Source organism: Lampetra planeri, chromosome 28, assembly GCF_965212315.1.
Source record: "Lampetra planeri chromosome 28, kcLamPlan1.2.h2, whole genome shotgun sequence".
Classification (NCBI taxonomy): domain Eukaryota; kingdom Metazoa; phylum Chordata; class Hyperoartia; order Petromyzontiformes; family Petromyzontidae; genus Lampetra; species Lampetra planeri.
The window spans coordinates 4562369-4585956 of NC_136134.1; the positions used below are offsets into that span (position 1 = coordinate 4562369).

A 23588-nucleotide genomic window follows, 5' to 3' on the forward strand; every position below is an offset into this window, starting at 1 on the left:
ATATTTCCAAACACAGAATATAGGTATACTAATGGTCTTGGAAGGTGTCAGTTTTCAGCATGGACAGCGGCATTGATTGCATGCCATGCGGGAATTGAATAAGTGGGCCCAAATGTCTCGCTTGTAATCCAGGCAATGACCACGGTGAGAAGGAGAAATGATCCGTTTCCCACTGGCATTGGTTGCTGGCCCAGACTTACCTCCCATCAGTGACCCATCAAGGAAAACCTTTTGGCTGGTAATGCGGCCACCATTTGGGCTCCAATGGCGCTGCTGTGTTCCTGCTTTGTCTGCTGTTGCCCATTCCCGAGGAGAGGCGATCAGAGATGCGTTTGCGTGCTCTCTAGACACACGAGGGCCCAATTCACATCGCGTTTGTGTTCGCATTTTTTTGCAAAATTCTGGCATGAGTCAGCAATCGAACAAACTGCTATTTTTTACCAAGTAAAGCCCACTGAGCTATACAGCTATTTTTCAGAAGCGACCTGGACATAAATGATAGCTCAACGAAGTGGCTTATCGCGTGGACATTTTTTGCAGACAAATACTCGAAAAGCACGTTGATTCTAAATGTGGAGGGGAAAACCGGAGGACCTGGAGAAAAAGCCATGAAACCACGGGGAGAGAGACATGCAAACTCCAAATATCCAGGCACCAGGGTCGGGATCGAACCCACAACCTCCTGTATACCAGGCGAGGTAGTCAACATCTCGCCATCATGTAGCAGTTTCTGGAATAATTTCCCCTTATGGAATAGGAATATTAAATTTCCACCAATTGCTTGGGGATGCGAATTGAGATGGGCAGCACCCTCTGCACTTGTTTTGTAGTGGAGACAATTTAACGTGTATGAATAGCTTGGTCTATTCACTTTTAAGTAGGAGTAATAATATGTATTTCACTATATATATTTAGAAACCAATATTACAAAATTAGCAGCAACAAAAAATATAGGTTTTCCAGGCCGGGTTGTTTATCAGTCTTCCAACAATCATGTAAGTAATCGTGCAACACAGGCAATTACAACATCAACACTGCTTTAATCTTTCCTCACAGCGCGCGGCGCATTTAAAACGGGTCTCTGGGTCGCGCCGGTTATTATTAGCTCGTGGCTTAAGGGGATTTCTGCCACTGATTTTATTTGTGTCGCTTCGCAGCCTCAACACAAAGCACCTCGTGGCAAGCCGTTGAGTCGAAATGTCGACGTGATTGCTTGCTCATGTGAGCGTCGAGGCACCGGTGCTCAAGCCTGGAGCCAGTGGTGGAAATTCCACATTCCTATGGTCGGGGGTGGGGGGGCGTGACATCCTCTCAAGCCGGTGCTCGTATTCTCGACCCCGGCGGCATGAGGATCTGAGTCAAACCCGCAACCAGGATTTGAACTCGGAAGCTCCCAATTGCGAGCCACTTGCTCTATCGCCCAGCCACGTAACTTCCTGCAATTTTAGTAGAATAACGTTTGGAGCGTTTTTATTCGGCGTAAACAGCGTTTGTGTTTCCGTGCTGCGCCTGCCGATCTGCCAAAATGAACCTTTGTTTTTAGCTTCACTTTTTAACTGGGACCGATAATCGCAAGAGGTCACGTCACAGCTGTTATGATCGTTGTGTTGAAGAGAGTATCTTTTTTTTTCATTCGGTGTGTGTGCAAAAGGTTTAACCTTCCAATTGACATTGCAGTGTCTAAGTAGCTAGGGGGTAATAGATAGCACACAATGATACACCTGTGTGTGATTACCTTTTTCAACAATACCGACTTGAAATTAGACTCTGTTATAAAATGTATACTTTTACCGATTAAAAGCATTACAATGTAGCAGATTACGTAGCAGTGACATATAACCTCACAATATTAAGTGGTGATGTTCATGAATTGCCTCGTTGACCCCATGCGAATATGCACACCTATGACACATCTTTCTCACAGAGTCTCTCATTCTGCCCCGTATGTGCGCACTTTGCAATCTACTTTCTAATATTAAGTGTCACATCCTGTGTTCATGAGCCATGATTAAGATGCACTTGATGACCCGAACCTGGAATTGGTCACACTTCATATTTAACATCCCAATCCTTTTCCCCCCTCACCGCCCTTCACCCACCGGTAGCGACATGAATAACTTACACGAGCACTTATTCGGGCGTTTTGCGACAACGCGTGCTTCTACAATTGCCGTCGTGTGACGGTCAGAGCGCTGGACTTACGATGCAGAGGGTCGCCGGCTCGAATCCGTCTCACGGCACGGCGGACGAAACAACGGGGCGAGTTTCTCAATATCCACCCCGCCTCTGTCCATCCACCCAGCGGCGGCGATGGGTTCATCGCAATTCGCCGAGCGGCATGTTGGTGGGGTAAAGTGCGGGTGCTCCTGACTCTTTCAAAACAACTGACGAGCGTGGAAGGGGACATGGAACATGTCGTGAAGAGGGCGGCTCTCTTGAGCTCCCCTCTAGGGGAGGCACTTTGGGCAGCAGTGACGACAGCAAGTATCAGAGTCGGAATATTGAATTCATCCTGGAGGAATCCGATGAGCTATAAAGCTCTTTTATCGCAGATGTCCAGTAGGGGCAGGTTAAGAACGTTAAAACAACGGACAATGCAACATGACAGGAGTGCATAGTATAGGAAAGGTAAGCGAATCACTTTAAAATACAAAAATAAACTATTTTTTATTTTACCCGATAAAGCTCACTGAGCTATTGGCTTCTTTTTCAGAAGCGACCTGGCCACAAGTGATAGCTCAACGAAGTGGCTTATCACGTGGAAATGTATAGCAGTCAAATCGTCTAAATACTCTAAAGGCATCTTTCTAAGTAACTTGCAGGGCAGCGCGCATTTAGCCAACTCCTCAATGAAACCTTACCCAACGTCCTTGTGTCCAGCATCGTCCGACGCTTTACCTGCAGTGTCAGTAAGGGGGTGTGCCGCTTGTGGTGCGATAACACTGGTCAACACACTTTTTCTGGCACAAGGTATTCCAACGGTTTTAAGGTAATTTTGGGGTGCTGATTCCAAATATTGCATTTTCAATAAAAACTGCAGAAGAAAAATATTAAATAAATGTGGATATCTACGTAAAATGATCATATAAACACACTATCCTAAAAATACAGCACCATATTTTAACACTAAAGCAGTCACTGACTCGCAACAACTTGCAATCATAAGTGACAGAGTTAATTTCGGGTAAAATCAATGAAAATGGGGTATGCTGATAGCATAAAAATGAGATGTGATAGAGCAAATCTGAGATCAGATTTGGAATCAGCACCCTGAAATTAGTCTAAAACAGCTGCAAAAGTCCAGGCCAGAAAAAAAAAAATTTGTTGACCAGTGTTATTATTGCAGCCACTGTTTGATTCATGGCAGCAGGACACGGTGTGCTGTGCCTGTTGAATCTAAAATAACTGGAGTTTAACGCAACCGTGAGCTAAACTTCACAGCAGCGCCAGCTCTTGTGACCCAAGTACATTCGATCACCCTTGCGGGCTGTTTTAAGTAATTGGCTAAGCGTGTACAGTGTTGCGTTTATTGCCATTATTTTGCTAATTATGCATTTTATACAATTGATTTCAGTGCATCTTTGGTAGTCAATTACACACAGTAAACACACAAACGTGAAACGGTCAATAGTTGTACACATTAGTAATTTACTTTAAATACATGTACACAGTGATCATGCTTTGTAAATATTGGCTCCCGTCATAGGAATGTGGAATCTCCTCCACTTAATGGATGTCATTGCAGATAAGCACACGCCCCTCTGCTCGTTTTATCTGGCGGAAACGTTGGCTTGCAAATAGGTTACACAAACGAAGTACACATTACAAGATCACAACACGTGTGCCTGATCTCAACAGTACTCACAAGCAAAGCAGGACTGAGCATGGCAAGTAATTGCATCGACACATAATGAGCGACGCCCGATTGTGGAGGCATCGGATGCTGTATAGCCAGGAGACGGCGGTAATGCAACGGGTTCATGGATCCGTGCAGAGTTCTGAGTGTTATAATGTAAGTCTATATGGGATTTATCAATGTGCTCTGCTTTACTCACCGCGGTGGTGAGATGTTAACTATCTCAAATGGTATGTAGGAGGGCGTGGGTTCAACTCCAACCCAGGTGCCTGTATATTTGGAGATTGCTGCCCATCTCAATTCGCATCCCCGGGCAATTGGTGGAAATTTCTGATTCCTATTCCATAAGGGAAAATTATTCCAGAAACTGCTACATGATGGTGAGATGTTGATTACCTCGCCTGGTATACAGGAGGTTGTGGGTTCGATCCCGACCCTGGTGCCTGGATATTTGGAGTGTGCATGTCTCTCTCCCCGTGGTTGTGTGGCTTTTCTCCAGGTCCTCTGCTTTTCTTCTCTACATTTAGAATCAACGTGCCTTTCGAGTATTTAGCTGCTATACATTTCCACGTGATAAGCCACTTCGTTGAACTATCATTTGTGGCCAGGTAAGTGCTGAAAAAGTGTGATATAGTTAAGTGGGCCTTATCTGGTAAAATAAAAAAAAATAGTTACTTTTTGTTTAAGCCCACATGGTAAACAATCATCAAATAATTAGGCAAACATCTCAATGCAAGACTCTCCTGAAAAAAAAGTCTTGAGACTCAGTCGGTCTTTCGTGGATAAATAAAATACATTATTGGAATTACACTCACGACGAATGGGGTTATAAACCTACGGCTAAATGATAAGTTCATGCGATCCTGTGAAATGGGAAATGCAATGTCTTAGCATCGTGTAATTACAATGTAATGAATTAGCAAAAACCCCAACCACAACGCTTCATTAATAGCCGTAATACCGACAACCTCATCCGTAGCCTCTCACTCCATCTTATTCAGATGAAGCATGGCTGTGCACGTGCAATTAATCAATGTGCAGTTTCTAATTGATATCGATATTAAGTACCATATTTTTCTTTGCCACCAAACATAACTCAGCAATGCAATATACATGCAGATGTGCTTCTCGCGTTTGATTTATAGCGCAGGATAATGCGCCGTCACTTAGTCGAGTGCACATCACCAGCGCTGTTCGCTACGCTTTTTTCTATGAATGCCACTTTTGCCTATGAATAGACTCGCAGCTTCTATGCGACTGTGGAGTTTCCACCATCGGCTCGAGGCTGCATCCAACCAGGAGGCTCGGCGAGAGTGGCTAGGGATTGGAAGGCTCCGAGTTCATTTCCTTGTTGGGGGGATTGGCTCGGCCAATCATCTCTCTAGGTTCGATAAAATAGATAACACTTTGTTGGTGGTTGTCCTGTTCACGAACTCTGCCCCACCATAAGAATGTGGAATTTCAAACACTGGCTTGCAGATTTAAACAGAAGGTAAATACTGCCTCAATGCTTATTTGGGCGAGGAAATAATTGTCATTGTTTTTGAGTTCCAAGTAGTTAACGGGAACTTAGCACCATGCCTCGCTCATTCGAGCAGATAACCGCTTTGACATATTCTAAGCAGCACACCGCATGCAACACATTATACATAATACTTGTGTAATAGAGGTCGTGGAAGCGACTTCTGGAATCCGGTCTTTATTTGTCTTTCGTTCACAACACTCCTATCTTACTCCTTCACGCTGCTGACAGACAGCGTGAGAGGGCGTGAGAGAGACACGCGCGGCCACGTGGCAGCCTGGACCCCGCTCCAGCGTGCCCTCACCCTCCGTTCGTTCCAGATCTGACCACGTGTTGTCCGTCTCCACCCCTTTTAATACCCGGGTCACGTGGTACCTTTCCACCAATCCTGGTTAACCTCTATGGAATCTTCGAGACCCATCGTACGTTCCCAGGATCGCGCCCCTGACTCGTCCCCCCATTGGCTGTGGCTAAAGCCAGCAGATCCAATCCTCTACTTACAGATGTCACCTTCCCATTACGTCAGGGCCACGCCCCTAAACTTCCCCCATTGGCTATGGGCCAGGACCGGTAGAGCCAATCATCGTAACGAGGTGTGACCCATCAGCAACCCGGATATATCCTCACATTACACTTGTATACACACATGCGCGTACATTGAAAACCCTGTGCCACGGCACTCAACCCAAGTCACTCTTGCAAATGAGTCTCTCTTGCAAATGAGACTCCTCCTGACCTGTTGGGTTACGACCTGGGTTAAACAGAATTAACTTGAATGCTTTAAATCCTGGTACGTCAATCAAGGGTCACCTGAAATCCCTTCTGCTCAATCGCGTGCAATCCCAGAAGCTGAAAGGATTCAGGCCAGTTAATTTAGTTATCGCCATGAACAATCCGGATGCTAAAAGATGAAATGGATTTGTGCTTGCTCACATGCAAGTTATGCATGGAGTCACACACACACACACAAATGCACACTCACTTAGTACTGCAGTAATGATGCACACACAAATTCAATGAGCCTTGAGCCATTCCATCGAGGTGTTTCAGCAAGGCCAGCTGTGCTAGTGACAGGATTAGGCAAACACAATGCCAGATTTGACACACTTCTACCAGACCTATTAAACAAAAACATCGGGGTGGTAGAGCTAACATGTGTGAAAGCATTGGAAATGCCCACAATTTTATCTCGGCTCGCAGGAATATAATTTTCCCGTGGAATGACAATGCCACTCTGGGGGAATAGGCAAGTTAATTAATATATACAGTATGTATGTCAATATAGCCTTGGCCGAAAGCAGTAATGATACCGCAAGGGAATGCCGGAAAGGGGCTCTTGGCAGTCCAAAAAGATCACCAGCACTGGGAGAGGTTTCGTGGATGCCCGTGGAGGGCTCGCGAAGCAAAATGAAATATTGAGAGACACTGGAGAGAGTGTTGGGAGGGCCTGTGTTTCTCGGTGTTCTGTCTGCGTTTTCATTACTGCAGCAAGTAAGTGGGTCTTGTGGGGGTCTTCAGGCAGGGTGAAGCATTGATGAGGGCATTATTTTCTGTAATTGGATGATGTGCAGTGAGTTGAACTTCCGCTACATTAAACTTCGTCGTGATTTCTACATGCGTGATGCATTCAGCTGCGCTGTAAGTCGATCATCGATTGTCCGGCAGCTTTTTGGGGGGAAATGGGGCTCCGCATTTTAAAAAAACGCCGGATAATCACTACATCCTTATTATTAAACAAAACTTTTTTGCACATTCTTGCATAAGATCATGTTTCAGGTGTTGTGCATATGTTTGTTTAGTGTTCTAAATGTGTTTGCTGGATGAAATTGACGTAAATAAACATACAAATAGACGAAAATAAATAGCCCACTGTAAAATGTTAGTGGATTTTACTGTACCATACTTACCTCTCCAATCTCGAGAACTCTGCATGGGGTGCTACTCATGCTCTTGTTTCAACGACATGTGTTTGACGATTCCCAGCCATGGCCAATACCCAACGCGGATGACATCTAACCCGGGAATTGCAGATGTCACATTTGAAGACGTAAACACTCCTCTTAACATTCCGCAAAGAGACACAACTCCTTGACCAGATGGTATAAATTTCGATGTAAAGCTTTCGTGACTGCAGGGATTCATCTTCTTGGTATAGCCGTGGACCCCATCCAAGAAGTGGAGCTGGTTCTTGCAAACAAAATTAGTGGATCTATTTCCGAAATGTGTACACAGACGTGGAATACCTCAATTGTGCCTCACCGCCTCAATCATTCTCCTTTGCAAAGTCTACAAATGCCCAAACATACATCTGTCATCTATGAAAGAATAATTTCTGACAGTCGGGCAGAATATCGGATGAAATAGCGTTATTAAACATCTATTATACGTCGGTTGTATTTTTTGACAGTTGAATGGTCGTCGATACGGGGAACCGCGTGCACGCATCGTGACTCTACAACGCAGGGACACGGTTAGATGACAAACATTGCCTGAGTGAAAGAGCACTTGGTGCCATCTCCTACAAGCGAGGGGTTATCTCACTTCGGGGTTTATCTAACTCCGGCAGCCTGCGCACAGGGAACAATTGTGTGAGCACCGATTATAAAGATAGACGTAGATTCATCTATTGATGACGCCTATAACTTTCAAACATTAGGCGATTGTTATCGCCTCACTTAGAGTTCTCACCAACATCTGTAAGAGAGAGACCACGTAACATGTCTCACTTCCCCAAGTCCCACCATTTGTTTTGAATTATCTTTAACGCGTAGAATTTACGATTTAAAGCTTTCGTGACTGCAGGGATTCATATTCTTGGTTCTTTCGGTAAAGTCACGTAGAAGGGAAATAATAAAATAATAAAATCATACGTAATTAAATACAATTCTCACGACGTTTCGGCCACAACGCAAGTAGCCGTCCTCAGGTGAAGAAATAGAGCTGTCGGAAAGACAGCGTTCTAAGTGAAAGAGCGTTCATTAGGACGCTGTCTTTCCGACAGCTCTGTTTCTTCACCTGAGGATGGCTGCTTGCGTTGTGGCCTTCAACGTCGTGAGAATTATTTTATTATGAATGATTTTTATTACTTATTTCCCTTCTACGTGACTTTACCGAAAGAACCAAGAATATGAACACGTAGAATTTCGCGACCAATATTATCAACAATAAAGGTTTTTTTTGTGTTAGATGGAGTAAATATAAATGTGTCGTTTACCCACCACCACCCTACCAACCAACTGCACCATCATGCATCATCTTCACATTCCTTAAGCTTTCTTCAGCTTAGCTCTATCTAATATCCACAAATAGATTTTTTCTCAATCTCCTTTAAATGTTTCTTATGGTCGTAGGTCACCTACTCTTCCTGGCTATGCTCATCCTCAACGTCTGTAATCTCATTTCAGACGATAACAACAACAAATAATTCGAGTGACCATCCGATTTACATGTTGGCAAATGTCCCTTTTGGTCAGATTTCTCAGCAAAATGTCGCAATGTCTTCATTTCCAACAGCGAGGCAAATCGCCTGAGGAATGTGCTTTGGCCTTTCTGGATATGAAATTGGCCATAAATGTACGTATATTTCCCCAGTGTGCACTGCTGATGTTGACTGGTAAATTTAGGACGAGGTGGTCAAAGCAAAGTCCTAAATTAGGTAAAGTTGTTCATTGCCACCCCCCCCACATTTAATATGTATATACACACACACGCAGAATTACACAAATAATAATAAAACAAGTGCTAAGAACGTAATGCGTCTGTATTTATCTCCCACTATTCAAATATTGTTCATTAGGAAGGAGCCATAAAACAAAGAACCAGAACCAAAAACCCCACTGGAAACGCTGCATCTCGTCTCGTACGATGACTTGACACGTGGATAATTATTGAACACGCTGGTACAACGCGTATCAGCTGACGCGTCTAGTATCCCCCTTCTGCTGCAAGTCTCCACCTTCCAGGCTGTGCACATGTGTTATGAATGTGATTTGGACATATGAGTACTTATTGAAGCTGCCAGATTTGTTTTAATGCCCACGGAACACCCCTCCTAATACCCACTCAGTTTGGTACAAGCACATGTATTGTGGTCCAGTTGGACACCTCATTGCTAGCCCAAGGTCTTCAGTGTCTTTATTGCGAGGAACACTTTGGGGGGAGGGCATTGCCAGCCCAATGGTGTCAGCGTCGTTATTGTGAGCAAACATACACACCTAGCTGCCCCGTGAACATGCTGAGCTATACGCTTAGTTGATCCATGTATAGCATAGGCTGACGAAGCCACATGGGTTCTCCCATCTTGCCTGAATGCCGTGTTGGGATCTGGGTGGAATCGGTCCCACTGTGCGCTATACGTTTCAATAGACCAAGAAGATGCTAATAGGGTAGCCAGGCTTCATGGGCCTTCCCTTCTTGCCTGAATGGGATGTCAGGCTCTGCGCAGCCAGGCCACCCTGCCAAATGCATATGTAGTGGGTACAGATGGAGACAGAGACTTCTTCTTGGAGGCCACGCTTTATTTAACAATAGCCCTAACACAATTGGGTAACTGCCCCTTCCACCAGATAACCTGGGGAGGTATATCCTCCGGGCCAGCTACTCTGAACCCACAGGGTGGCTATCGCAGACCGGACCCCAGCTCGGGTCCGGGTCCCATAGTTGGAGCTCCTCTCGCAGGCGACGACGTGGAGATCTTCATTCATACAACAGCAGCCGGCGCCGCTCAGGGCTCCGGCTTATATCTCCAATCTCGGGGTTCGCTCTGCCCCTAGCCACGCCCACCTTCTCGAAGCCTCGACAAGGACCTGTCCCTGGACACGTGGTCCCCCCAGCCCCCTCCGCCCGGCACCGCTGCCACTCGAAGAGATGTCTGCAATGTGAACATTGCGCAACCGGCTTCTCCCAAGCCGGCTTCACACAGTGGCGTGCAGTGACATCCAGCGATGCCACTGCACACGTACATATGTTGAACTTCTTTCGGACCGTACGTAGCAAACCGTGCCAATCGCAGGTCAACGTACGACCCTGCTGATAATTATAAACTAAACTTTAATTTAGCAGATAAAGACCACTGAGCTATCATGCATTTTTCAGAAGCGACCTGGCCACAAATGATAGCTCAACAAAGTGGCTTATCACGTGGAAATTTATAGCGGCCAAATACTCTGAACGCGCGTTGATTCTAAATGTGGAGGGAAAACCCAGAGAAGCCGGAGAAAAAATCCACACGACCACGGAGAGAACATTCAAACTCCAGATGTCAGGGTCGGGATCAACCCCACGACTTCCTGTAAACCAGGCGAGGGAGATAACATCTCACCACCGTGGTGATCCCGCTCAGAATCATGCTAGAAGAATGGAATTGCAATTCCAGGTGGGGATTTGTTTTAATGCCCTAGCTCTAACGTGTACACATTTGTTTCCCTTCGTGTCTGTCGTGTGTGTGTGTGTGCGAGTGGTTCAATGAGTTGATTGCAGGCAGTATTGGCCGTGAAAGGAAAATGCCCTTGTTTTACATGCACAGTGATAGCACCACAGCAGACCTCCCTTTCCACAGACCAATATTAAATAAGGCAATCTAATTGCGCACACTGTGCGATGAATAAAAAATACTTTTTTTCTTCTTATTCAAAACGCCCAATGCAATATTTGCATTACTCCACTGCACAGGGTGGGGGGGGGGGGACATGAAACATGCGGAGAACGTCACCGCGATGAAATATAGTTTTCATTAAGTGCATGGCTGGAGGTGAAGTGTAAATCGTGGAGGTATCTTATTGGTTTTTTTTTTACCTCTGATATCATGGCTTGAGCTAATTTGCCAAAGTACCTGTGCACCTTGTGATCGGCTCGCCAGGCTGCATCCTAGGGGGCTGCTTTTCATCATCTGCACGAGGGCCTTTGCTTTCATATTTATGCTTTTGGTTTGCATGGTGGTGCGTTTTAAAGGGAACCCAGCTATTTGCGCAAAGCATTCTTGTCATTATGCATGTGTTGCATCCACGTGAATGTGTGCGCTTTGGGTGTGTATGTGTGTGTGTCTCTGTGTGAATGGGTTGGGGAGCGATTGTGTAGGGGTCAGCACGCTCCGCTACAAACCTGGCGCCCTGAGTTCGATTTCCGCTTGTGACAATTATCCGAATCGGGCCACCCTTAGGTCGACTCAGCCTAAAATGAGTAACTATTGCAATGTGTCAACGTCGCCACTGGAGAGACAACAGCGGTAGGTCGTGGGGCTGGCCACCCACCCCCTTTGTGTGCCATGCCGGACCTCAAAGGAATTTATTAACAACACTTGCCCCAATAGCCGGTTGATGGTATATGGGGGGTCTTTGTCTTTTTATGGTGGCCCGTGCTGTGTAATACTATGTGTAAGTTGCCCGACCTGCCACTCCATACAAAGCTTCAGCTGGTCTAACTCGTGGTCGCGCCCTTTCAGTGCTCTGCTTGTGTCACATGGAACCACTTGTAGGAACGCATGTGCTGATTTTAGAGCATTCACGCCAGCCTGCCTAGAGTCCATCCCGAGTCTGTCCAGGCTGCATTGCGAGGCGCTTACAGATACTTGGACACAACCCCTATCGTTGGGCTCCACTGGCAGGCAATGATTTATTAGCTGCATCGCATAGCTCGCACGGCTTAGTCGCCACATGCCCCAGCAACTCCTATTTGGCAACATCGAGAGGGCTAAATGTGCATAGCATGAGCTCGAGTAGAGAGGAGATGACTTGGAACAGGAGGACCTATGGAAGAGTGGACTTGCGATTGACGGGTGTAAGTGATGTCAAGATCAGCCTATTTGCAAAAGGAGGTAGGGTGGAGCATCTGCCAGTCATATCAGTTAACACACAATGCCTAGGTCTACCCAGTGACTTTCTGTAAGTAAGCCTTTGCCTCCTTATTTCCTTAAAGTGCACTTAGCCTGGTACGAGGGCCACAACGGTGTCATCATCACTTCGTGGCAATTCATGCCTGTTGTTATACTTCATTATTGCGCGCTAACAGCACTTGCCTCCTAACTTCTATACGACTATAAGGGGGATCTTGGCATGTGTACGTGCATTTGTGCAATTGTGAGGATGGGGAGCAATCATGCAGTGGTAAGTGTACGAGCCGGCTACCTGAGTTCGATCCTTGGCGACAGTTAACATAAGTGGTGAGTGATATCTGTACCAATTCTGGACCTCTACGAGGTTCATTCAAACTTAAATGCACACTTGGTATGATGTGTAAACATCATCACTGTATAGACAAAGTAAGTCGGGAATGGTGCAGGCCTTCATAGAATCTCGCGAACAACACTTACCCCAACAGCCTGTGCAGGCTATACAGGAGATCTTTATCTTTGCCTTTGTGCAATGCTGTGGTGGTTAATGCACCGCACTACCGATCTAGTAACTCCGGTCTGATCAAATCAGGTTTGAGGATTGGGAATTTGTAATGTTCATATAGCGGTGAGTGTTTGTAATAAATGCAATGTTCTGTAAACAAATATAGTAATATTCTGTCAACGGCGAACAACTTAGCTTTAATTCTGTTGTGGCTCAAATACGAATTACACGAAGTGGTATTTCTGGCTTCCTGTTGTATTAATAATGATACAGTGTTTGGTTTATTTCAACATTGTTATTCACCAGAGACAAAAAAAAACATATTCAGTATTTAATTATATAGCACTGATGGCTTATTGCCTCATGAACACAGGCAAATAAAACATTAATATATAGACTTGAATATAAAAGTCCCATTTCATACATCATTTGTTGCGAAATCTATACTAATATTTCCATATTAATGCGGTATAAGATAAACGCACGTAAATGTATAATAAATATGGCTTTAATTCGACTGGCGGTGCTGCATTATATTCGCTAAAATTATAAACATTCCACGTTGAGCTCGGAATACATAAACCATTTACGTCAGGATTAGTGACTGCACAAGGGATCATTTAACGCTGTTAATTACTCCCGAACCACGACGGCGTTACACAATGACAATTATATAGTAACGCAGAATTGTCTTACATTTCTACAACTATTTTAGCTCTTGAAAAGCTATAGAACGTTGTGGGTTTTTTTTTTACCAAATCTATATCAAGTATATGTGTGAATATTTTTTGTTTTACTGGGGCAGTGTCCTTTGTTATCTGCCTCACAGCCCATCAGCTGCATTCTCTTTCTGGTTTGGGGCATTTCCACGTCCTCAGCCCAGCATTCACGATGATTCCACTGCAGTCGGACACAATCATTGTCACTCTGATCAACTGTTGAGTATGTAATGTAAGTAACTCGGCGGGAGACGACTTCACGGGTAGCACACTCTTTATTTCACCAACTTCGGTTCACAGGCGACTAACACCCACTGTAGTATCTCGGGTGACTAACACCCCCCTTGGTTACTCGGGTGACTAACACCCACTTGGTTACCCGGGTGACTAACACCCACTTAGCTACTCGGGTGACTAACACCCACTTGGTTACCCGGGTGACTAACACCCACTTAGCTACTCGGGTGACTAACACCCACTTGGTTACTCGGGTGACTAACACCCACTTAGCTACTCGGGTGACTAACACCCACTTGGTTACTCGGGTGACTAACACCCACTTAGCTACTCGGGTGACTAACACCCACTGAGCTACTCGGGTGACCAACACCCACTTAGCTACTCTGGCGACTAACGCCCACTGAGCTACTCTGGCGACTAACGCCCACTGAGCTACTCGGGTGACAAACACCCACTGAGCTACTCGGGACACACCCTGCCGGGGTGTCCGTCTCGACTGTGGGTCCCCCAGTCCCGACCCACGTGGGCGTCGAACCACGGGTCCCACAGTCTCGCCTCCGAGCCACACAGGGCCCCGGTCCCTACAAGGACAGCGGGACTAGGGGTCTCGGGGCACTATCTCTTCAACTCCGTCTTCGATCTTCAACTGGTTAACCACCCCGAGTGCTCTCGCGCGTCCCCCTTTATACCCCACCTGCGGACGTCGCTGAGAGCACCCATCCTATTTGACCAATCACTGGGCACTCGCTACGATCCTGTTTTCCCACATCTCAGCGTGCCTCACCACCCACGCCGCGCCGCCCCGTCATCCGTCACTCCCGGCGCGCGCGTCCATACCACGCCCACAACGCGTGCCCAACCCCGCACCCCGTGCTGCCCCGTGATCCATCACTGTCACAGTCGGCGCGCGTCAACACCACCACTACAAGTACACAGCGCCGAAATCCTATCGTTATTTTATTTTGTTTGCAGTGTTTCCCAAGTCTTTTTTTTTATTATGTATATTTTTATATTTTCTCTGTTTTCAATAACGTTCTCAAAAGCGTTATGATCATCTTCCTAGCTGTTCAGCTTCTGAAAGGCACTTGCTCTTCAAAATCTTTGCACTGAAATTAGCAGTAATATAAAGGAAACCGTAATTACAAATGAGGCAAAAATCCTGAGAAAACGTGTGTCCATAAGTTAACTAGGTTTACGAGCAAACCTACGAATAAGCCCAGCTGTGCCTCAAGACCTAAGGATGCTCCTGATTGAGATGTTCGTCCCGTTCCTTATTGACAAAATTTTGCCCGAAGGAAGAAACCATAATGACCAGCGAAATTTCACACGTTTTCGGGACGAGTGTTCAAACTCCACATGTCGAATAGCGACCTACTTGCTGTACTCAGTGCTGAATTAAGCTAGTGCGCGACCTGTAGCATATGTTATAAAGGGGCCTAAATAAATAAATAAACGCATAAATCTTAAAACGCAATTTTTTTACGTGCATATTAAAGTAATTGTATTTTTTCATTTGCTATACAGCCAGATAATACGACAAATCGCTAACCTCAAACACCCAGTCGTCCATAAACGTTGAAGGCGGTATAGTACTATAGTAATAGAGCAAGTGCAGAATCACTGAACCAGAATTGATAGCTTAAAAGCATTTAGCGCGGGGCCCTTGAAGGTGCGGGGCCCGTAGCATTTGTAGCTACTTTTGCTCCGAGTATAATCCGACACTGGCTGTACTTGCCTCATACATCGGTACCCTGGACATGGACGTCTCGTCCACGCGTGATTCTCCACAGCATCCACCAATCCTGTGCCAAAGTGGCTGGGTGACAGATGTACGCACGCCGCCACAATACGGATACACAATAAACGAACCCCAACATCATCTTCATCATCATCGTCGGCGTCCGCCGCGGTCAATCCACGACCGAATGAAGGCCCAAATTGCCGCCACCTCGGACGACAATCGTTGCGACGGGATCCAAAATACCTCAACGAAAACTAACTCGGTCGTGAAGTTTGCTCGGCCGTTTCTGTTGCGTTCCTTCACTTTTCCTGAACGTGTGTCCCCAATTTCTGAGTGACGCTTTTAATTATTGGATTTTTTTTGGTGGTGGGGGGGGGTGGGGAGAAGCATTCGTAGAGTGCTGCTGTATTGAATTCCTGTCCGAGATAGAGGGAAAAAAAACCTTTACGCGGCATAGCACTTGTTCCTATTTATCCCAGAGCCCCAAATAAGGGACGCGTTTCATACGCTGTGATCATTCCTTAGCGAGGTTCAGCACTGCACGGCCGCGAGGCACGGCTTTCCGGGAAGGGAGACAAAATAACAGAAACAAACGAGCGAGGCAATTACACGGAATGTAATTAGGCTGCCACTTCTGTGAAACGGATTGTACACGGGATGAGTGCGGTACAAGGCACCCCCCCCCCTCACCAACACACTTAATTTCAAGAACTCGGCACCGTCTCGGTTGTAATGCGGACCGTTTCATCAGAAGTACACGCGCTCGTGTTCAGCGTGTTCAGCGCGTGCGTGTGCGTGCGTGTTCAGCGTGCAGGTAAGTCTCTGGCAGGTGGGGGGGCAGGTGGGGGGCAGGTGAGGGGTAGGTGAGGGGCAGGTGAGGGGCAGGTGGGGGGTAGGTGGGGGGGGTAGGTTGGGGGGCAGGTGGGGGGGTAGGTGGGGGGGCAGGTGGGGGGGCAGGTGGGGGGGACAGGTGAGGGGCAGGTGAGGGGTAGGTGGGGGGCAGGTGAGGGGCAGGTGGGGGGGGGCAGGTGGAGGGCAGGTGAGGGGCAGGTGGAGGGGGTAGGTGGGGGGGCAGGTGGGGGGGGCAGGTGGAGGGCAGGTGGGGGCAGGTGGGGGGGGGGGGCAGCACGGATTCGGGTGGACTCGCACACTTGTTGTGTGAAGATTTGTTTCACGTCGTTAACTTGATGAATTAACCACCCTCATGTTAGCGAATGGGGTAAAGCAAGGACATAAATACGGTAATGAAGTGAGAGGTACAAAGCGAGCATGCGAAGGGCAAACTTGCTATTATTTAGTTGAACACGTAGGTAAAAAATTAAAATTCATAAAAGTCAAATAAAAATAAAATAAAAATCACGAAGTTTCGGAGGCAACACAAGCTTCCGTCTTCAGGTGGAACCGTCACAGCAATCGTGACTTTACCGAAAAACCTAAGAATATGAATCCTTGCAGTCACGAAAGCTTCAAATCTAGAATGAACACGTAGGCTTTCGCGACCAATATCCATAATAGAGTTTTTTTGGGGGCGTTAGATCGCGTACATGATTATTTCCTATTAATTCCTTCAAAAGGAAAATACGTGCAGCCTCGGGAAAAAAAACACCGTGTGACTCTCAGTAAAAGTCTGAGGGGGGTCTCTTTGTCGTCTTGTGTTGTGATCCATTGCATTGCCCGCACACCGATGTGAAACTGACTCCCCTGGGGATCACTTAAACAGTCATTAATGTGGGGCGCAAAATATGAACCTTACTCGAGGAGTGGATTTAGCAAACACAAGCGGAGTCCAATTCGGATGTTTTCATTGGTTTAGGCAGTGATTATGGGTAAATACTTGCGAGCAAATTGCATGCTGATGATAACAAATGTAAAGCTTACTTTTGTCTAGGAACAAATTGTACAATGTATTAATGTGTGTGTGCTTATGTACAAGATGCCGAAATATGTTCAGGTCGACTCAATGAGTACCTGATGTAATCTTCTTGGTTCTTTCGGTAAAGTCACGTAGAAGGGAAATAATAAAATAATAAAAATAAAACATAATAAAATAATTCTCACGACGTTTTGGCCACAACGCAAGCAGCCGTCCTCAGGTGAAGAACAGGTCTGTCGGGAAGACAGCGTCTGAATGATTCATTCAGACGTTGTGGCCGAAACGTCGTGAGAATCCTTTTATTATATTTTATTTTTATTATTTTATTATTTCTCTTCTACGTGACTTTACCGAAAGAACCAAGAAGATGAATCCCTGATGTAATGTTTAGATCAGTGATAGGGAGACAAAGGTGGCCGGGTGTTTTTCCTGGCTAGACTGGAAACTCTTGCCTGATAGTAACACATGCACCAGCATTGCAATAGAGGGGAGTCTTTATTATACGTGTAACTTACTGTAATTAATGTCTAAACAGAGACGGGAGAGTCATATTTGTACAAGAAGAGAAAACGAATTCCAGACAATGGGAGCAGCAAAGGCGAAGGGGTGACCTCCTGCCGTGCAGAGGTTGATGGGAAGTTGAGGTTGACGAATCAGGGAAGAGAGAGAGAGGGGGGGGAAAGAAAAATCGACGAGCGTTGAATGTTACACGTAAGGGGTCGTCCATAAATGACGTCACGCACCTGGGGGGTCAGAAATTTGTGACGATGTGTGACGAGGGGGGGGGGGGGGTTTGAGAAATGTGACGTCACATCAAAATGCGCAACTGTAAATAAATATAGACAACACGTTCTACTTCATTAAATATACTTTTTAATAAATGTTTTCTCCTACAACATCAGAGTGCAGCGGCACATTAAATACGCACTACAATGACAATAGTTTAAAGCGATTTTGGGGGGGGGGGCAGAGCTTTGTGACGTCATATTTGAGGGGGGGGGGTCTGACTTTTTGTGACGCCATGTGACGAGGGGGGGGGGGTGTCAAAAATCGTCCAAAATCGCGTGACGTCATTTATGGACGGCCCCTAAACGAGGTGATGGAAATACATTTGCTCCTTTGTCCTGCACCAGCATCCCGATCCATACACCGTAAGATATTCGCATGACATTTTTGTTCTAGCCACCGCGTGACGGACAGGCGAAGTGGTGGTACCGCAAGCAAGCCGTTTGATCCCAGTCATTACCACGCGAGTCGGGTAAAAACGAGCAGCGGCATCAATCCGTGAACGCGACCGTGACCCCTTCTCCACTTGAAACTCTCTACTCGGCATGGATAACGCCAAAACCCACGTCGCCGCAAGAATATCGTTGCACTGGCGAAATAATAATGCGGCATTTTAATGGAGTGGGAAGTCGGGGTGGGGGGGGGGTGATACGAAATGGGATTGTAAATGATAGTCTTCCGTCTGCGTGTTTTCCATTACACGCCCCATTGAACTCTTTCCGTGAGCAAAAAATGCCCATTGCCGTTGTTGCCAATGCATTAACACCTTAATCAACAACAACACACTGGCGGACGTTCGTCTAATGTTTGGAGAGCACGTGGCTTTTTGTTCAGCGAAGCAGAAATTGTAGATATATATTGTTTTTTCTCCCCTGTCCAAAACAAAACATTCAGTGTTTTCAAGTAGACTTTGTGCAATTTTGGTAAATATCATTTCGATTATTTGGTTGCTTCCTATAAATGACCACATATGACGCAGTATCAGCCACTTGGATGAGCTATTATGTGTAACCAGGTCGCCTCTGAAAAAGGCATTTAGCTCAGTAGGCTTTACCTGGTAAATAAAAAAGTTCAGTTTACCTGTGAATGTACTGAACCAGTTTTTTAGTTGACTGCAATGCCTGTTTAACCTGTCTGAGCATTTGTGTTGCAAACTTTTGTTTGAATAAACCAACATTCAATGGCTATTTAACTTCTGAATACATTTTACTGGACCTTTTCACGTGACCGCTGTCTGCAGCTGTGCTCAATTCAAGAAATGTATTAATTCATCAATGGCAACTTCAGTTGTGCTGTTTGTTTCAAGCTGCTTGGCTTTTTCAGCTTTCGGGCCCTCTATTCAGCCACCGTGGCATAGAAATAAGAGCTCATGTTTAAATGTGCGCATGAATGTCTCTGAAAGAGGAGCGATGTCATCCTAGCTGTGCCTGTCTCTGTCAGCTTAAATTGGCTGGGTAAACTATTCTACTCCCCATAGTATAAAAACTAAATTCGCTAAATCTTATTTACAGTCTGCCCTCGCTGGAATTATTGGGTCAAGTGTGCGTTTTGGGGTAGGAAATAGGGCGTTACACGCTTCCAGATGCACTACAGCTTTGTGCAATAGTGGACATTTATCAAAGTTATATCGAATCCGCATCAACATGTAGATATTAAGGCTGACGGGACTTTGGAAGCGCTCTGTCATCCAGAGGAAACCGCGATACGAAATCTTTAAACACTGCCTGGCCCTCATGGTTCACTAAATGTACCCTGGTGGTGAATCGTGGCTAATTTATAACATAAAACACCCTGGGGAAAATGCACCTTGTTATCATTTACAGCAAAAATAAAGAGACTTTTCACAACGACCTGCTGATGGCCATCATACATCACTAATGCTGCACCACACGTTTACGTAAATAGGTTTAATGTGGAAATATTATAATGCGGTTGGCCTCACGCACACACACACACGCGCGGGCGCGTGCACATTATAATTAAGCACAGTGGAAACATATCTGCAGAAAAGTCACTTTTTGTCATTTTCTTCTCGAAGCTGATTGCTGAAGCTGCACACTACATGTGGCGCTTCGTGCTGTGTTTGTCGCACTCTAACTTTTGTTGTTGCAATGTACGATTATTTTTACCCAGGTCTACCTTGAAAGAAGCTATTTCTGGTCTCATTAGACGTTTAATCTGGTCTTAATTAAGCACACGAAGTTACCAATGTCCCCAATGATGTGTACCGTGCTGTCGATTAATTAACATTTTAAGCAGGCAAGATATTGGCGATTTTTAAAACCTTACACAATCAGCAACATGTGCCTGTTGACCCTCATACGAAACAAGGAAGGGTGGCTTAACCCATAATTGAAAACAAACATTACATGACATTTGCAACTGTTGTCTAGGTCCCTTCCAAAAGATAATACAAGTGGCCTCCAACCTGGATAATATAAAGAACATTTTGAATAGTTTTGTTGAATTTTATGTTTGGACGATATTACATTGGGACCGCTGTTTTTATGTCAAGTTATTTTGACCAGGTCGACGCAACGCCATTATAAACTTTCAACTATTATTTACTTTACGTAGCAAACAAGCGGGTAAAACCGTATATAACACGGACGTTATCATTTAATGTGACAGCAAGTATCATTCGTTATATTCCACTTGTTGATTTGATCAACAACAACAACAACTTAATTCCCGCTATCCCCTTCGCTTGCAGTGGAGAAGTCTCTGACGGCGATGCAGTCGGGGACGCAGATGATCAAGCTCAAAGGGGGCCCGAAGGGCCTTCCCCGCCTCTATTACCTGGACGAGCAGCGCAGCTGCATCCGCTGGAGGCCCTCGAGGAAACAGGAGAAAGCAAAAAGTAAGTTCTGCTCCACAATGGACATTGCCTTCATGCGATCATGTTCCAATTGTGCCACAGTTGTGCCACGGATGTGCGACAATTGTGCAACTGGCCCCATCTTCTTGGTTCTTTCGGTAAAGTCACGTAGAAGGGAAATAATAAAATAATAAAAATAAAACATAATAAAATAATTCTCACGACGTTTCGGCCACAACGCAAGCAGCCGTCCTCAGGTGAAGAACAGGTCTGTCGGAAAGACAGCGTCATTCATATGTTTTATTTTTATTATTGTATTATTTCCCTTCTACGTGACTTTACCGAAAGAACCAAGAAGATGAATCCCTGCAGTCACGAAAACTTTAAATCGAAACTGGCCCCATGTTACGAGCCGAAGACGTTTCTGTTCATAACTCTGCAGCCAGCAGTGCATCACCCTGTGCCAGAACAATGACCTGGGAGATGAAATGACAGAACTGCTCTGCATTCGTCATCTTTATTCTTTGTCAGAATCGGAATCTTGATTCAGGCTGGAAGAATTCGATGTGCTATGAAGCTCTTCTTGCACAGATGTCCAGTATGGGCAGGTCAGAAAGTTACAACGACAAACAATACAAAAAAACACAGGAGTGCAAAGTGTAAATCATTGTTTTCAGACCTGGACTTCAGCCAAATTGAGTAAAAAAAAAACCACAAGTTTAATCTCAATTTGGAGCTTGCGTGACTGCAGGAATTATTCTTTGGTTCTTTCGGTAAAGTCACGTATAAATATAATTTAATTTATTATTTTATCTTTATACGTGACTTTACCGAAATAACCAAAGAATAAGTTTAATCTCTGAATCCTTTCTGTCCTTGACTGGGGCTGAGTCCATCGACTCACTACGCATGATGCAAAACCCAGCATCCCAACGGTACTGCCTCAGCGCTCCAATCCTACGAGCTCTCCAGCCACCTGCAACAACTCGCTTCTTTATTTGCCCACAACAATGTCCAGCGAGACGAGGCCCAAGGTAAATTGTCTCCTTGATCAAATGTGCAGTGCGGTGGCACTTATCCCCCTTCAGCGGCTCAGCGCCAATTGTGGAAATGGACACATTTTGACGGCAACACGGCACTTGCTGTAACTTACGCTTGAGGTATAATGTGCCGAGTTGTTCTCCCAACGCGAAGTTGTTGCATCTTGATAATGAACAGAATGCTGTAATCACAGTTCCACCCAGCTACGTAACACCATCAGGGTAGGGGGGTCGTTATTATTAATGCTGCGCTTTCATCCCAGCAGGGCCTGTAAATGAGTGCCACCTCGTGAACATGCACGGGTGAGAAATTCGGAGTGATATGTGAAGTTGAAATGAGTGGCAAGTGGCCTCGGGGCTGCCAAATAAATTATGTTCCACGCCACTACGTGCTTGAGCAGTGGCACACTTTGCCTTGACGATGTTAGTATGTTAGTGCCATACAAAGCAAATTCATGGAACTAATAATGTGTGAATTAACGGCTACTGCACAGGTTTTTTTCGTGGTCATGTTGTGTGTTTCTCCGTTGCGGTATTCTGGTTGTACCACGTGCAGTTGGAGCAATGTCTGTCGTCTCGTACTATTTGCTGGGAGCTTCTTCAAGAGCTAATTTCGTTCATTTCACGAAGAAGCTACGCCGGAGATCGTGCTGAACAATGTGTGGTCCAACCTGAGAACATATATTCGAGAGAATGTTTGAATGAAACTCGCTGTACACTATTCTGGTGGATTGTGGGCAATTCATTCATAAATAAACAGACATGGATCTACCTTGCCAAGTGCGAAAAACGACATTTTAGTAAATCAGCCTATGGGCCTTCTGAACCATTTTTTAAACCAGCATTTGTTTTAGCGGGCAAATTTTGAACTGGTTTTGACTTTCCATGTCTCATCAGCAGAATGAGGCCTGTTAAACGAATGCACTGCCAACTCTTGTAATCGGGAATTACTATACCACGTGAAAAGGTAACATTTAAAATCTGCACAGATAGGTTTAGCAATCTATTTTCAATACTGCCATCTTCTGATCACCTTGCAGCCCAACTGCTCCACGCTCGTTACCTCCATAGCATTGGGTAATAAGCCCACGTCACCAGACCACGTGGCCATGACCTCGTGACCACTGTCACACGGATTGGACGAATCATTTTACGTCACAGGCAAATTGGGAACAATACAGTGAGCTGGCAAACTTGTCTCTTAGTATGTACAGTATATACGTTGAACTTCCTTCGCACCGTACGTAGACAACCATGCTAATAGGAGGTGTGGAGGAAGGAAAACGAACTAAACACGAAAAGCAGTTCCCGAAAAAATTAGTTTTTTTCACACATCTGTTGAGACAAAATATGACGGATGAAAGGTATCCTCCATCGTTGCCACCGTCCACATGAGCTCTTCTTTTTCGGTCATTTAGAATTTAGTATTTCTGCACGGTCACGGAACGTGCACAGAGTAGACTTAATCCGTCCGTTACCCACAACTCCTCACTTTCTTATCCGCACCATAGGAATGGCGGATGTACGGTCAATACCTCGGGAGCTATCGAATTTTCATTTTATCTGCATTTGATTTGGGCATTGCAGGAGGCTGATTTTTTCTCCCCTCGATCGTTTAGTCACACGGATAACGGATATAGAGGCATTGCAGTTTAAAAACGT

The 23588-nt window shown here is 45.5% G+C and overlaps 1 protein-coding gene across 2 annotated transcripts in view; it reads left to right on the plus strand.

Annotated features, from left to right (window-relative positions):
* PLCH1 (phospholipase C eta 1) overlaps positions 1-23588 on the plus strand; it is a 344205-nt gene that overhangs the window by 223906 nt on the left and 96711 nt on the right. For both annotated transcript variants that reach the window (XM_078607693.1, XM_078607694.1), the window contains exon 3: positions 20782-20928. In XM_078607693.1, the coding sequence (XP_078463819.1) occupies positions 20782-20928 (147 nt within the window). The remainder of the gene's footprint in view (positions 1-20781; positions 20929-23588) is intronic.